Here is a 16,692-nt window from a genome sequence, read left to right on the forward strand (position 1 = left end):
GAGAAGGTAAGATGTCACAAATTAATTCTAACAACTCAGTGAAACTCTTGTCACTCCATCTATATTTAGCTTTCAAATTATATAACTTTATCAATGTAGATATTTTGGTAAAATTCTTACAATTATGATATAATGGTTTCTTGGCATCATCTACTAGTTCCTCAAAATTTTCTGACTTGACATTAAAATAATTATGTGTAGTCTCAAACATTCCAATTGTGTCATCAACATCGTCCTCGCCAATTTCTTCTCTTTCACTACTAAAGACATTTTCATTGTTTCTCTTCATTGGTAGTAATTCACCATGAAAAATCCATACTTGATAACTTTGATTGATGTCATTAAAAAACAAGTGATCTCTAATTGTATTCACATCTAAAGTCTTTGCATTTATGCACTTTAAACAAGGACAGGTCATGACGTTCGCGTCTTCGAATGTTCCAACCTATTTTTAATAAACATCTCAACCCCAAAAACATAATCAGTTGACAATCTATTCTTTTTTGTCCATGACTTATCCATATTATATAAGATGCAACTTAATCTACAAAAAGAATTAAAAAATAATAAGGAATTAAGTAAACTTATACTCGTTAACTTTACTATAATCAACAATAATATCTAAAAAGTTGAAGACTAAATATAATCAATAAAAAGTTCTACACCCAAACAATCAAAGAATTAGAACAAAGGAAGACTATCAAATAAGTATATATGTAAAAAAAATTAAATTCTTACCCACATTCCAAAAACTAACAAGTTCTATATAACCCAAACAACCAAAAACTTCTATATTATACACTTAAACAACTACAAAACTAACAATTGTATCACTCAATCAATTAACAAGCAAATCTCAAATTAAAATCATCCACAAAGACCATCCACAAACTTCTAACCATCATTATGACATATAATTCAAAATGAATGAAGTGAAACAAGACTTTAGTATAAAAGGATATAACTGAATAATATGACATATAATTCTAAACTTTTAACCATCATTATGACGTATAATTCCAAAGTCTCTCTATCCCTAAGACTTTAGCATAAAAGGATTTGCTAAAGTCGTAATGTTTCTTCTTTCATGAATGAATTGAAAGATGAATATGACTGAAATCTAATTTCATACCTTAATTAAAAAATAAAGAAATTTAATTCATATATGGCACTAGCAGCACCCCCAAATATTTTAACCAAAAACCAAACACACTACTAAAATATCTAACTAACTTTGTTAAAATACTAAAACCCCAGCCAAAAAGTAGACCAAAGCTGAACTAATTAAAATAATATGAAATATATTTTAGGAAATCTGTTTCTATGGTTAAATAAGTGTTGAAACATAACCTCGGGACTAAAAAAAATAAGCTGAAATAATTAGAACTTGTTGCCCACTGCACAGCTTCACAAAAACGTAAAATTCAAGTCTCATGGAGCCTTATCCACCACCACTTTTAACACATCCTATCCTCAAAGGTAAGGCCCCCACTCCTTTTTTTTTTTCCCTTCCAAGCACCACACTCTTCTCTTCATTACCCTTTAACTTTCTTATGAATTACACAAACACAAAATTGTAAAGCTAAATGCCATTTTTAGACAGAAAATACAGAAGCAATCTCCGGACTCCAACTATATGTAATGTAAGTATGTTTCTTAAATGAAAGCTTTGAATGCAAGTTTAAGTTTATGAGAGTTGCTACTTCCTTTAATTCCATTGGGCCCAGACACTACTTTCTAATCATTTCATATCAAAGTCTAGTTATTTGATCGTAACAAGTTCATTAATAGACACCACCGTTATATGTGATAGTAGAAGAAAAGAGAGCAAAGGCTAAGGTCATGTTTATTATGGCCCAATTTAAAGGTATCAAATATATAGCAGCACTGCATGAGATACTTACTAATTCTACAAGTTTTACAAATTGCAATGTATGAAATATTCGAAACAATCTTACAAGCTTTACAAAGCCAACAGCCAAGCTTTTTTATTTCCAAACCTATCAATTACATAAACAAGAGCAAGGGAAACTCGCATTGTCGACTTTGGAATCATTCAAGGCGTTCAATGGGTGGCACTTCGAATGCAGATCTGGCTACGAGCAGACCAGATTTGAGATTACAAGACAAACACGACTGAGCATGGTGGTCGTAACCTTCCCAGCTTCCGAATATGAATCCGTATTTTGACTTTTTACAACTTTGACCATTCCATCAATTCCGAGCTTCCAAATATAAATCTGTATTTATATTTTTAATATTTAAATCATATTTAAACACAAAACTCTATAACCGACGGCTATATCACATATATTCGTTGGTTTCTCTCTATCTACCTAATTCAAACAATTTGAATTATTCCAACATATTGTTCTAACTTAATTTCATATGAACTAGCAAGGGAACCTAATGAACCTATAGATCATGGGCTCCAATGATCTGAAATTAACTGGCTAAATCCTTTTAAATCGAGCTAGCCAACATTCGTTAACTAACAAGTCATTCAACTAAAGTCATGTAGTTACACTCCCTTCACTATAGATACATTTCTATCCATCCGATATAACCATGATCAGTAAGTTAATCCTTCACAGGATGTTCGTAACCTCGGCTTGATCAAAATACCATTTTACCCCCAAGATTATTACATCTTGTTGTTTAAGCCCCACTAATCCACTATTAAACAATTGGTTTAAGGTCCAACCTATAAACTGAATTCCTCTTGAGCCAAGAAAGGGTACGATACCTTGTTCAAGACTTGGATACAGTCCTTAAGGGAACAATCTATCTACTAACCGTAAAATAGGTAGGAGCGAATTCCATCTTGCACCCTATGTCCCTCGTCATCCACCCAGTCTTACCCCTAAAATGGGATGTAAACCCGATATTTTCTTGGTTTAATTTTTTTAAATGTGGAAAAAAAAGGAAAAGAAAAGAAAATGAAAATTAAGTGTAAATATATATATATATATATATTTAATTTTTTTATTAAGTAAAATAAAGGATAAAAGGAAAAGGAAGGATAAAAGAAAAAAAAGAAGAAGAAAAATTTCATTTTTTCTTTTCTTCTTTTTCTCTTCCCTTCATCGCCAAACTTTTTCTTCTTAGGTTCTTATCCATCTTCCATTTTTTTCTTTCTTCATTTTACAGAGAAAATTTAAGAGAGAGTTTAGAAGAAAGAAGAAGAGGAATTTTACTAGAATTTTGAGGTTGAAGAAGAGAAGGAGAACTCAAGCAAAGTATATCCATAGCTGAATCTTGGTTCATTCTGTACAGCACTGGTTTTTAATTCGGTTTGAACTCTTCAAAAGGAATTAAGAGGTTAAATTTACATTTATTGAAAGTTAACTCATTTTCAAAAAAAAAAATTATGAAGAAATTTGGAGCAAATTCTGATATTCATTGGGTGCTTTTTGATGAAGAAAACAGGACAGTTGGTTTTCACGCGAAATCAGGAGATCTCTGGTTTTTCTTGTATTTCAGAGTATACCAGTGGATTTAGGATCTCTATTTGGTATGGTTGGAAAGCTTATTCAATTTGCTACAACTTTCATGAAGAAATCGTGAACCAAAAATGACTAAAAATAAGTTAAATTGTAGGGACAAATTAAAGAGGTCGTGTGCGCGCGATTCTCGAAGTTGTTCTATTTCGAGGGTTATCTGAGTTTATTCATAAGGCATAAGATTTACATATCTTCAAGTAAGTTTTAGAGGACCTCAAAATGAAGATTTTGATATAAAGAACACTCATTTTGGTTAAGTATTGAGGAAGTTATAGTCATTTGAAGTTTATGTTAGAAATCTGGAAATTTCAGAGAGTTGTTGAAATAGGATTTTATTTCTTAAGTTTTGTTTTCATGAGCTTCATCTTTAGTGCGACATGTTATGTATATCTTTAGAAAACCAGAATGTTTAGAGTTCTAATACTCGGTTGGGTTGTTGGCAGGCCGAGAAGAATTAAATCGAGCTTATAGACCAAGAATCTAGCCTAAGACTGTGAGTAACAAAACCAATTTTGAAATATTTTCCATAACTGTTATTTATGATTGAATGCGATAAATGTTTATTTACGAAGCCATGAAAGGTATTTGAATTTCATGACTATTTTCAAGTATACATTTGAAGACTAGATTTCTTAATGAAATTTATGCTAGCATGTGGATATTAAATGTTTGGAAAGTATTTAAACCACAATGTTTTAAGCAAAGCATGAATTAGTAAGAAGTTTTGTTTTAAGAACTACAGTTTTCCACGAAAGAGCTGAGTAAAGTTTGAGCTCTGTGTAAGTTTTATAAGCAGGCATGTTTTAATATTTTTAGATGATTTATGAAATTTTCATTAACTACCTGACTGAGATCTTGAGCTTGAGGCTAGAGATTACCGTGTGCACAGTAGTTAGATTCCGTTGTTGACGTTGAGTGTACTCCATAACAACGATGCTGTCGTGAGTGCTAGGTGGGCCCCACTACATCATAGAGCTTGTAAACGTTGTTGTACTGGGTGTACTCTACATAACGTAGATTTGTCATGTTAGTTAAAATGCTTCGATATACTTGATATGCCTTGCTAGATTTCAATGACGAACATGCTGAGTATTTGAGAAAGCTATTATTACTACTACATGTTTACATTTACGACTTGTATAAACAGATTTATATGTGTAATGTTTTCACGTGCTCTTATTTTTAAATTTATAGTTTTAAACCGGGTCACTCACTGAGCTTTATAGCTCACCCTTTCCAAAATGTTTTACCCATTTTCCAGGTAGAGATCGAGTTTCTGGTGCCTGATAAATTGCCTTAGTCTGCTGAAGCTCCGTTACCGATTGCCAGTACGTGTTTCGAGTTGGGCATAAAGTCTGTTGTGTTATGATGTATATACACTCTTGTATGTTATAGATACTCCACAGTTTGTATAAGCTTTAAGAGTTGCAGTTGTGTAAATTTTTGTTGGTTATATTTTGATTAAGGTGTCTTTAGGTTTACTCGTGAAATCAGTTAATTCCGAGGTACACTTCATGTATGTGTTTGACTAGCCTAGGATCCGCTGTGTTTTGTTGCATGTATATTATTTTATATACTAGATTGGCAAGTTCATCACATTAAAGTTTTAAGTAGACACTACAAGAAATAACATAAATGATAGCTAACGAAAAACGCTATAATAGACTTTTTATAGCGTTTTTCGAGAGTCCTGACAGCCCATGTTATTAAAAGTCTGGGTCTTTTTATAGCGTTTTCTCGAAGCTATAACTAGTGCTATCGTAGAGTTTGAAGATATAGCTTATATACGTTGCTATAAAAACATTTGATAGCGTTTTTCGTTAGAGCTATAATAAGTTAATATAGCTTAAATAATGTGCTATCTTTAATATGTAATAGCGCTTTCTCGACGCTATAGTATAGTATTTATAACTATAATTTTCAGCTATAATAGCCTTTTTTCGATGCTATAATATAGTATTTATGACTATAATTTTCACCTATAATAGCCTTTTTTCGAAGCTATAATATAGTATTTATAACTATAATTTTCAGTTATAATAGCATTTTGTCGATGCTATAGTATATTGTTTATAACTATAATTTTTAACTATAATAGCCTTTTTCGACAGTATAGTATTTATAGCTATGATTTTCAGTAATAATGCTATTTAATCGTTTCCAATCAAAATATAGGTAACATTTTTCTCAAAAATTTATAAAACCATTCATAATGTACTAAAATTACCAAACAATGTAGTCATTCTAAATGTACCAACCATACACATTACCAATCAAAATACACATATTAGTAAATAATGTATGAACCGCACAAATTAACCTTCAAAATACAAATAAAGTTCATCATAAGTCTACAAGCAAAGTTCGTCATAAGTGTGCAATCTTTAGTCCTTTGGTGAAGACGACTCCATTTCATTCACCTACATAAATTTGTAAAACATATATTAATTAAACAAGTATAGAAAATCTTTAAAAAATGTAGACAAAAAATATTAGAATTAGACAACATACTAATGATCACTTTATCAGATGGCCATGCAACTGTACTTCCCAAAGCTTCTTCAATACATGTCATTTCTGATGTTGGCCTCCACAAATATGCGTTTGGTTTCTTTGCTACATCAATCCATACTCTAATTGCATGTGGACCAATAGGAATATGATGGACCATAGCAGTTGGATCATTAGAAGACCATCTTCCTTCAGCAACAATCTCTCCCGAGCCATACCAATCTAATAACTTGCACTTAGTTTGACTGTTGTTATTGATACTCTGTGAAAAGACAAATATGAGATACTAGAATAAGAAGATAATGACATCATAAACAATTTTCATCCTATTACAAATAAATTTACCGATGGAGAAGGCATTGGAGGAATATTTAGTCGCTTAAGCACACTTGCAGTAGCATTTGAAAGTTCCTCACTTGGTTCAGTCTATGATAATCACATATGAAACCAAAAATATAGTTAACTACTACGAGAAAAAAAAGAATCTAAGTTAGTAAAAGAAAAAAAGAAATACCTGTTTCTTTAAATAAGATAACATAAGTGCTTTCATTTCGATCATTTCATCTTTCATTGTTTTCATTTCTACCATTTCTTCCTTCATCTTCAAATATTCTTTTTCAAGAACCTTATACTTGTGATCTTGGTGAGACAAAAGAGATAGTTTTGAACGAGTCACACCAAACCCAAATCCTCTTACATGACCACGATCGGGGCCAAGAACTTTACTTAAAGCATCATCAACCACGTTTGTTGTTGAAACTGTCGTCTCAGCCTCAGTTTGTTCAATACGCTCCTAGCAATATATAAACAAACAGACCTTAACAATTCTTAAAGATCTAAGCTGCTGTAACTTTTAGCTACTGTTTTAAGCTGCTGTTTTATTAAAGATGTAAGCTACTGTAACATAATTCTTAGTGGACTGTAGGTATTTTGGCTTGTTGTTTTGTAACTTTTACCTACTGTTTTGTAACTTTTACCTATTGTTTTGTAATAATATATATACACTTCTAGCAATATATAAACACATATCTAACATTACACTTAGTCAAAGTGATGTTCAGCAATTCTTTAATACTGTTTGATTGGTGGTGTGTTGTAGGTTTGGAAATCTATTTGATTAAAATCTCCAAACAATTCAACTGGACTGATAGTAGCTAGTAAAATAATATTTTCTCCAAACAATTCTTTAATACTGATCTATTTGATTAATACTGCCCCTAGCTAGTAAAATAATATTTTTTCCCTTCTCATTTTCAGTGATTTTAACACCAACACAAAATTGCACCAAGCTCTCAAGAAGCTAGGCTAGAGCTTTCACAACAAGATAGCTGGGTTGGGTTTGATGAGCAATTTCCCATCTTTCCAATCTTATTTCTTAGCATTAGGATGCAAACAGAGTCAAAACTGACATAAATTGAAGATGTACTATAAGCAAAAAGAGACCAAACATTCCCCCTATTCATGTTAATGGACTGATAGTAGTACCATTATGATATAGTAAAAGAAACATGTCAGTGTTCTGAGAAAAGTGCAAAGTAAAGTACATATATAGTTTGAAAGGAAATGTCAAAATCTTGATGAGTTGCAACAAGAACAAGGAACAAGGAAGCATTATATATCCTAATTAGCAACTTGGAAAAATGGTTTCTTGAGAGGGGAAAAGAAAAAGGTATTAAAGAAGAGTTGTTTGAATAATTTTGGGTATGTGTGTAGATGTTGATGTTAAAACAGAGTATGATATATATGTCAGTGGATTGGATAAGTGTGTAAGTTTAAAGACATGACAATGCCTTTGTTTTTTCACTTTTAAATTATTCATAGAGACCCCAATTGGCAAAACCCTATAAGTTATAAGGCTATGGTTTTGACACACATTGGTTCCTATTGTCTCTCAAATGCTCCCCCCCACCACCCCTTTTGGTACTGACACTGAGTCTTCGTTCTGAGATTGACAAGAGTGAAAGATGCTCTTCCATTTCTCTCCCACACCTTTTCCCCAACTCCCACACCTTTTCCATTTTATTTTGGTTGTTTTATTCTAAAAATAAAGTTAAATTTTTATATTTCCACTTAAGCTTGGGTTTCAAGATAGGAAGAATTTGATTGAAATGTTATTTGACACAGCAGAAATTGAAATAATATTTTGAGTTGATGAGAAATTTCTACTGTTTTTGAAATGTTTATGGGATGGTTTGGAAGATAATATTTTGAGTATTACTTTTTCTTGAATTTGTTATTTGACATTGTTAGAAAATCACAGTGTATATGTGTATTGAGAGTTATGATTGTTTGTGGAAAATTTGAATAAAGTTTATATGAATACATATGATTTTTGGTTGAATATCAAAAATCATTAGAAAAGCTAAAGATTCCTGCACACAGAAAGACCCAACAACATATATAATTAAGATACCAAAAGATTCAATAACGATAATCAAGTCTAAGAATACGAACAGAAATTGCAAAGAAGACATACAAGTGTCTCAGCAACTTGTGAATTCACCGGTTGTCCATCCTTCCTTTTGTGAGCTTTAGTCCATAATGCAACCCTTGTGACCAAAGATGGATCCGAACTACTTTTTCTCTACAAAATGAGATTTATACAATGAAACCACATATACGATACAAATGCAAAATTAAAGTATAGTAACAAACTTTACCATCTCTTCGGCCAAGCGAGCATACCCTTTTCTACTACATGTATGTGGGAGTTGTTTTTTCTTCATGGCTTTGTACTTTTCACTTTTCAACTACTCAAATAAAAGACATTCAAACTTCACACAAATTAATAATTCAAATGTAAGTGTATATGTTTTGAAGTAGAGATTTACGTACCTTGAAGGTTGCACTAGTCTTCTCACTCACAAAATCCATCCAATCATCTACAGATTGTAAATTATCAGGCATTAGCTTCAAAATTGCATCCTTTGTTGGGGCATCTCGAATTTGTTTTACTAAACGAGATTTTCCAGCCCTCCATAATCTACCCATCTTTTGGAAGAAAAACTTTTTTTGCCAATCTTCCACATTGTACCTTGACTGAAGTATAAAAGAGTTAGAAATGAAAAATAATGTAACTTAATAAAGTAATGAACTTATTAGAGAAAAATAAAGTAACTTAATACCTGGATAGATTTCCATAACACTACTTTCAATCTTGTTGGTAGTTTTAGCCAATTCTCAAGATTCACTGGTACAACCTCCCTCACTAGTGGTCCAAGAAAAGAAGCCAATCCTACCGATTCATTACCAATGGGTTGTCCATATTCATTGAAAACAATGTCCACTCTTGATTGTTTTTCAACGGCTATTGTCTTCATTTTTGTAGGTCCTCTTGTCTTTTTTCGCAAAGTCATCGTTTCAAATGGAGGTTCTTCATCGACAACATGATCTTCAACTGCCTTCTCATTAGGCAAAGTTGTCGTTTCCAATTGAGGTTCTTCAATATGATCTTCAACATGATCTTCAACTGCTTTCTCATTAGCCAAAGTTGTTGCTTGCCTACGAATTGCTAATCTTGTTCGAGCAGCTGGTGAGTCTAATATAGGATTACCTTCAACTATCTTGTCAGTAGGCTTCGGTGATAAAGTATTGGGGTGGACATCAATGGGAGAACTTTCCATGTTTTCCTCATTTGGAAGAAGCAAACTATCACCAATAAGCTTCCTTCGTGTAGACCTTTTCTTACCTTTTACTTTTAGAGACATGGTATCTTGAAAGATAAAGAACAAAGAGCCATTGTTAAGCACATTCATTTAAGTGAGATGAGAATACATAAAAAGAAAAACAGAAAGGGAGTACATAAAATATAATACTTGTGTCTAATGATTCACATTTCACAAAAACGAATAGTCTAATGCTATAATGAAAGAAGAAAAAAGAAGAGGATATATAGAGAAAAGTCTAATTCACAATATCTCTATTGAGATGGGCACACCAAAAAGTTATAAGAACACTTTGGTTCTTCAAAAATCTATTACTTCTCAACCTACTTCTCAAACAACTTCTGAAATGAAAACACCTTCACAATCTTGTCTTGCATAAGTAAGCTCGTCACTTTCATCAACATCTTCAACTGCATTACTTATGTTTTCATTACTAACCAAAGTATCATCATAATTCTCATCGTACATTTCCAAGTCGTGAAACCCTCTTGGTGGTGCTTTTAATACGACATACCAATTTGAAGTGTCATTTTCTCTAGCGTAAAACACTTGTTTGGCTTGTGAGGCTAGTATGAAAGGCTCTCGTACAAACTTGCTTTGACTTTGATGTAAGTTAACAAGAGTGAATCCTTCCTCAACTTTTACTCCATTGCGAACATTTGCCCAATCACATTTGAAGATTGGAAGCTGGTAGACATAATAGTCTAACAAGATGATTTCTTGTAACACTCCGTAATAAGCAACTACATCCATAACTTGAGATTTATCTTTGGCACTAGATCGACATAATGTTGTAGCATCTACAGCAACACCATTGTTTTGAGTTGATTTTTCAACACTCTTTGTGTGAAATCTTTTCCCATTTATGATGTATCCAGTGTAAGACATTGCATTCTTTCGTGGTCCATTCGCAAGCCATTTTAACAACTCAGAGTAACCTTCAACGGATGAATCTAATTCAATCTGATAAGAATAAACATATCTACCTGTTAGTTAAAGTATCTTACAGTTTCATATATGCAGTGTTTGATAGGATGTTTACAAATTAGTTAGTATCACCTTAGACTTCAACCACAATGGAAATTGTTCTGTATGAATCTTCCAAAGTAGATTGGAATCTTTTTCTAGTCTCTTGTCTAAAACCATGAGTTCATTCATATGAATCCTGTCCAAATAAACGATCATTCATAGACTCAAATTACAGTATTAATAATATTGTTTAGGGTCATATCTCACTCTATAAATGGTTCCACCTCTGATGTGTTGAATAAGACATATCGATGTGCATTTTCAAGTACATCATCGAATAGTTCAATTGAAGTTCCAGAAGATATAGGACGACCCTCTAAGATGACATCATTTTGGTATTCTTCATTACGTTGTTGACTATTCACTACCTCAACTGATTGTTTAAAATACTTGTTTGAAAAGTCAACACATTCATCAGCTAAGTAACATGATGCAATGCACCCTTCTGGTCGTGCTTTGTTTCGTACATAACCTTTCAATACCTTCATGTATCTAAAATAAATGTTATTAATACATGAAAAATCATAATTATGAATGGACCAAAGACATGTACCTTTCAAATGGGTACATCCAACGAAATTGAACCGGTCCACATATGCAGGCTTCGCGAACCAAATGAATTACCAAATGTGTCATTATGTCAAAAAATGACGGAGGAAAGTACCTTTCAAGAAGACATAAAATGTCCACCACTTCTTTTTCAAGATCCAACATAACCTCTCTATCAATTATACGTTGGCAAAGTCTATTAAAATATGAGCATAGCCTGTATATTGCATGTCTTGGACCTTTTGGGAGCAAGCCTCTAAGCACCACTGGTAAAAGTTGTTGCATCAACACATGATAATCATGAGACTTCAACCCCATCACTTTGCATTCATCTAATGATACACACTTTGAAATGTTTGAACTGTATCCGTCAGGCAACTTCAGTTTGTACAACCTTGAACAAAATATTTTTTTCTCGGACTTCGACAATGTATGTGGAGCTGGAGGTAGATAAGTTCTTCCTCCACAATCTTGAGGATACAAGTCAGGACGAATTTTCAAAAGTTGTAAGTCTTTTCTTGCATTAACCCCATCTTTTGACTTTCCATTTATATCTAATAATGTACCTATAATACTCTCACATACATTCTTCTCCACGTGCATGACATCCAAGTTGTGTCGTATTGGTAATTCCTAGACAATCAAAGTTTCAAATAGTTTATGACATAGTTCGAATCATACTAATTTGAAATGTAATAAGATATATCATAAACTTCAAGTTGGTTTACCTTCCAATATGGTAGATCGAAGAAAATCGATCGCTTCTTCCACCTTTGGTTTGACAAATCTTTATGACTTTTGCTCTTTTTCTTTTCACGTTTTCCCCAACAATTATTAAAATTTTGAAGTTGGGCATAAATTGCACTACCTGTAGCTATTTTGGGGGGTAACTCTTCTTCTATTCTACCGTCAAACCATGCTTTTTTTCTTCGATATGGATGAGCCCTTGACAAGAATCGTCTATGACCCATATATGCAAATTTTTTACTATGTTTCAACCAATAAGAACGAGTACTATCTCCACATGTTGGGCATGCATATTTACCTTTTGTAGTGCATCCGGCAAGATTTCCATATGCTGGAAAATCATTTATAGTCCACATAAGAATTGATCTCAAATTAAAATGTGTGTTGCCTACAATATCATAAACTTGTATTCCTTTCCATAGTTGTTGTAAATCTTCCACAAGGGGTTGTAGATATACATCAATATCATTTCCGGGTTGTCTGGGACCAGGAATCAACAGTGTCAACATTATGTTTTCTTTTTTCATGCATAACCAAGGAGGAAGATTGTAAGTAACAAGCATGACCGGCCAACAACTATATCGACTACTTAAATTGGAGAAGGGGTTAAACCCGTCTGTAGCAAGGCCCAACCTAAGATTACGTGGATCCATTGAAAACTCAGGCCATTTTTTATCAATTGTTTCCCATGCAACAGAGTCAACAGGATGTCTGATCTTTCCATCAGTACTTTTATGACTCAAATGCCACCGTAAACTTTCACTAACTTCATTTATTTTAAACATACGTTTAAGTCGTGGAATGATAGGAAAGTATCTCAATACCTTGGCGGGCACACCTTGTTTGATTTGGTTTGTTCGTTCATCGATCTTCCATCTTGAACTTGCACAATGAGGACAACTTTCTAACTTTTCATTCTCATTTCTAAATAGGCAACAGTCTTTAACACATGCATGAATTTTTTGGTAACCTAAATCAAATTCCTTAAATAATTTTCTAACTTCATAAATGGATCTTGAAATAACATTGTCCATTGGGAGCATGTCATGCAAAAGCCCCAAAAGGCTAGTGAAGCTTGTATCTGACCAACCATTAAAAGTTTTCAGTTTGTACAATGCTACAACTGCTGACATCTTTGTATACTTCGTACAACCACCATACAATGGTGTATTTGCCTCTTCCACCTTTTGCGAAAATTTGTTTTCCTTCCTTGATGTAGAATTGTCATGAATGATGTCCTCTTTTCCCATATATGTGCTCTCATAGAAGTTTGTTGCTTCACACATAAAACTATCATCAACTTCATTCTCCATTTCATCTCCTTCACATACTTCCCCATGATGGTACCAAAAGTTATATGTAGGGTCCATTCCCTTAATGACCAAGTGCTCATATATGATTTGAAAATCACAATGTGCCATGTTTCTACAATCTTTACATGGACATAAAAATTTGTTGGCATTTGGCTTCCTTTTCTTCACTTCTTGCAGAAAATTCCATGCTCCTTCCATATATTCATTAGTAGCACTATTAAATAAAGTTAATTTAGTTAAATATGCATTAAAGGTTAGCTCAATATTAAAAGTTGGTTAATTTCATACCGATTTAAATGTACCCAATCTTTGTTGAACATTTTTGAGATGTTGGTGCATTTAATTGAATGACCAATTCAATCGTCAATAACTTGGTCAACAAGCACTACTTGAGAAAAAAGAATATGAAAAGAAGTCAAAGAAGAAATGAAAAGGAACATAGATAGTACTCTTATTAATTAATCGTCACAACATAAATATTTTGATTATTTTGAGACAAGGTAATCCCATTTGCATGGGAAGCAAAAGGCAAGGCAAAGTCCTGTTAAGAAACTACTTGACTAGGTTGGGTAATCATGGTTGGTCAGGATATATAGGTAATCCTGTTAAGACAAGGTCCTTTTATAACTTGATCCAACACAAATTTTAACCCAATAGACAAATTTTAACCCAAAAAAGTCTATGAAAAAGATGCCTTCTTTTATCCAAATCCATAAATTTGGTCCTAAGCATGTTTTTTTTTTAATTATTATTGTTATTCCACTTGAACCTTCACTGTATCATAGACCAACCTTTTTCGTTGAAGACCTAGTAAAAGTATGAAGATTGGAAACTAATGTGAACGAGCAAGCAAGCAAAGATTTTAATAGCCATCTTGACTTCAAATTCTGATATTAATCAACTTCAGAGTGCAAGAACATTTTAACTTGCCAACAACAAATAACAATAATCAAAACATTAACCCAAACTAATGAATGAATAGTTTGTTTCTTTCACAATAATTTATAATCACCCCACTAAAATTATCTCGTTTATCAAACCAATGGATGAAAATAAGTTCTATATGATTTTATATTTGTCTAAAATCAATTTTAACAACATTTCCTTTATTGGTCAATTCAAAAGTAGATTTAGGTAATATTACTCCCATGCATATCCTACGTATTTGGACCAAAAATCTAATAACAAGCATTTTATAAATTCATTTCCAAACACACAGTCTAAAACGATGGCTCATATATATATATCCTACTGTCTAAATGTGTATTCAAGTTGTAAACCTTTGGAGGATAATTCTAGAATCGTACATGTTGTAAACTGTAGTAATTGTAATACATCACAATCAATATCTAGCTTTGTTGACTTAACGACAGAAGAAAGAAAGAAAGAAAGAAAGAAAGAAAGAAAGAAAGAAAGAAAAAGGTTAGGATTTATTAGAGACAGTTGTTGAAGGGAGAAAAGGGAAATGAACAGCAAATTGAAGCTGCTACTGTATATATTTCGGTCCTCCTACTTTAGTTTTTATTTATTTTAGTCCTCCTAACTTTAATTAAAATGTATTTCCATCTCTTAAAAATAAAACAAAAGGACTAAAATAATCACCTCAAAACATTTTATAGAAAATGAACCAAAAATATTAAATAAAAAATAAGATGTTATTTTTATTGAGTAGAACATGTTATCAAATCTTCAGCCAAAAGTGTAGAATTTTTCCTTTTCTCCATTTTTAGGGAAAGCTTGGACAAAAGCTTTTATCGCCTATGTCATTACTGTGTGTCTGCTGTTAATTGTATACTTGTATACTTGTATACAAAAGCTTGTATACTTGTATCCTACTCAAATGTTTGAATTTTCTATTCTAATAGTCGTTATTATGACTCACTTCTAACTTTAAAAGTGTAAACTATTTTTTACCCATCATTTATAATCCAAACTAAAATAGCTTGCACCCCAAGCACTAACTATAATAACAAATCCAAGGCTTTAAATAACTTTAAATAATTAAAATATAATTTTGATGCAAAGTTCAAGGATGAATACAAAAAATTTCAAACTGAAAGACTGGAACACAAAATTCAAAAGTAAGAATCAAATCCAAACAAAATATCAAAGTGAGTAAACTAGAAGGGAATATAGACCATGTTCTCGGTTTTGTTTTGTGTGTACGTGGGTCAAGAGATCACAACAAATCACCTATATTAGATGCGAGAAGACGAAAAGTGAGGAGGGGTGAGGGGAGAGGGTTCAGGATATTGCCGAATTCATGTGCCATAAAAGGAAGAGAGAATCACGCAAATGCCAAACAAATAAAAAGTAGAAACGGCCAATTATTCAGGCTTTTGGGTCCTTAATTTTCTACCTCTTGTTGGCCAGTAGTGCCCCCCCTCAATAAACCATCCAAACAGAAATGTACTCTAAAAATAATGAGTCCACAAAGGCCAGGAATGGTTGGTGGACAAAGCACCACCAACATTATCTGATACTCAAATCCTCCCTTCTTTCTTCACCTTGATTTGCTCCACCTTTTCCATACAATATATTTTAGAATGGTGATGAGTTTCTGTTAGACCAAGACTTTTATCATAAGAGCTGGGTAAATTACCCTTTTTATCTATTTAGATCCACCAAATCTGGTATTTGAACTTTTATGGAACAGGGTCCTATGGAACAAAGAAACTCAAAAGACCAAATTAAACAATTTCTCAAAGCTAAGTTGAACCGTACTTTCTAGAGATAAATACAATGGAAAAAACTCAAGGACTGAAAGATTTTTTGAACAGTTGTACTAGAAAAAACCATTAAGAAATAATATATATTAACAAAACATCTCCAATATTTGATAATCTCCAATAATCTTCTATATCATTCCTCTCTTAAAAACTTACTTTGGGTTTTTACCTTTAATGAATGGTAAATAACAAGAAAATAAATCAAGCAGTATTTAGAAAAGTTGTCAAATAAATTGATTTTGAGAAGGAAAAAAAAAAAGAAAAGCAATATGAAACTTATCAATATATTTCCTTTTTATTTGTCTGTGTAAAAAAAGTGAGGATGAGTGTCAAAGCTCTTCAGCAACTTACAAAGTATATGGCCAAAGTAACTAAACCTAAAATCACACCTTTTTGTAAAGAAAAAGAAAAGAAAACTGACCTAAAATCACAAATTAATGAATTCATTCTATTCTGATTTAACTAAGTTCCTATACCAACTAAATAAATTTCTCTAACTTTGTTGATTTGATAGGACAAAATGTTGCCAGTTGTAGATCAGAACTTTTAAGAATTTCGTTCAAGAAAATCTGACCTTTCTCCAATTGAATATGGAACCTACTTTCTAAACCTGGGGCTGAAAATGGTTCATTTCTAGGCAGGAGAA

General features: G+C 32.5%; 2 protein-coding genes across 2 annotated transcripts; both read right to left on the minus strand.

Annotated features, from left to right (window-relative positions):
- Positions 1–5,697: 5,697 nt before the first annotated feature.
- LOC127148904 (uncharacterized) lies at positions 5,698–9,042 on the minus strand. The gene is made up of 7 exons (XM_051083334.1): positions 8,850–9,042; positions 8,675–8,764; positions 8,491–8,598; positions 6,529–6,807; positions 6,360–6,440; positions 6,015–6,276; positions 5,698–5,923 (listed from the first exon to the last, which is right to left on the minus strand). The coding sequence occupies exons 1-7, from the start codon at positions 9,003–9,005 to the stop codon at positions 5,916–5,918; spliced, it is 984 nt and encodes a 327-aa protein (XP_050939291.1). The 5' UTR covers positions 9,006–9,042; the 3' UTR covers positions 5,698–5,915.
- Positions 9,043–10,009: 967 nt separating this feature from the next.
- LOC127148971 (uncharacterized) lies at positions 10,010–13,425 on the minus strand. Its single transcript, XM_051083407.1, has 5 exons — positions 11,986–13,425; positions 11,373–11,890; positions 10,916–11,200; positions 10,739–10,844; positions 10,010–10,642 (listed from the first exon to the last, which is right to left on the minus strand). Exons 1-5 carry the CDS (start codon positions 13,423–13,425, stop codon positions 10,010–10,012), a joined length of 2,982 nt encoding a protein of 993 aa, XP_050939364.1.
- Positions 13,426–16,692: the final 3,267 nt, after the last annotated feature.

Source organism: Cucumis melo, chromosome 4 (genome assembly GCF_025177605.1).
Source record: "Cucumis melo cultivar AY chromosome 4, USDA_Cmelo_AY_1.0, whole genome shotgun sequence".
Taxonomy (NCBI): Eukaryota; Viridiplantae; Streptophyta; class Magnoliopsida; order Cucurbitales; family Cucurbitaceae; genus Cucumis; species Cucumis melo.

What these genes read in the sequence shown, in the direction of transcription:
- LOC127148904 (XM_051083334.1), bottom strand. Translation starts at nt 9,005, where the DNA reads ATGGGTAGATTATGGAGGGCTGGAAAATCTCGTTTAGTAAAACAAATT. An exon ending in CACAAGTTGCTGAGACACTT is followed by an intron (nt 6,808 to 8,490) that starts GTATGTCTTCTT and finishes ATATATTGCTAG; the next exon opens with GAGCGTATTGAACAAACTGA. An exon ending in CTCCAATGCCTTCTCCATCG is followed by an intron (nt 6,277 to 6,359) that starts GTAAATTTATTT and finishes GTCTTTTCACAG; the next exon opens with AGTATCAATAACAACAGTCA.
- LOC127148971 (XM_051083407.1), bottom strand. Translation starts at nt 13,425, where the DNA reads ATGGCACATTGTGATTTTCAAATCATATATGAGCACTTGGTCATTAAG. An exon ending in TCGATCTACCATATTGGAAG is followed by an intron (nt 11,891 to 11,985) that starts GTAAACCAACTT and finishes TTGATTGTCTAG; the next exon opens with GAATTACCAATACGACACAA. An exon ending in GAGGTGGAACCATTTATAGA is followed by an intron (nt 10,845 to 10,915) that starts GTGAGATATGAC and finishes TTATTTGGACAG; the next exon opens with GATTCATATGAATGAACTCA.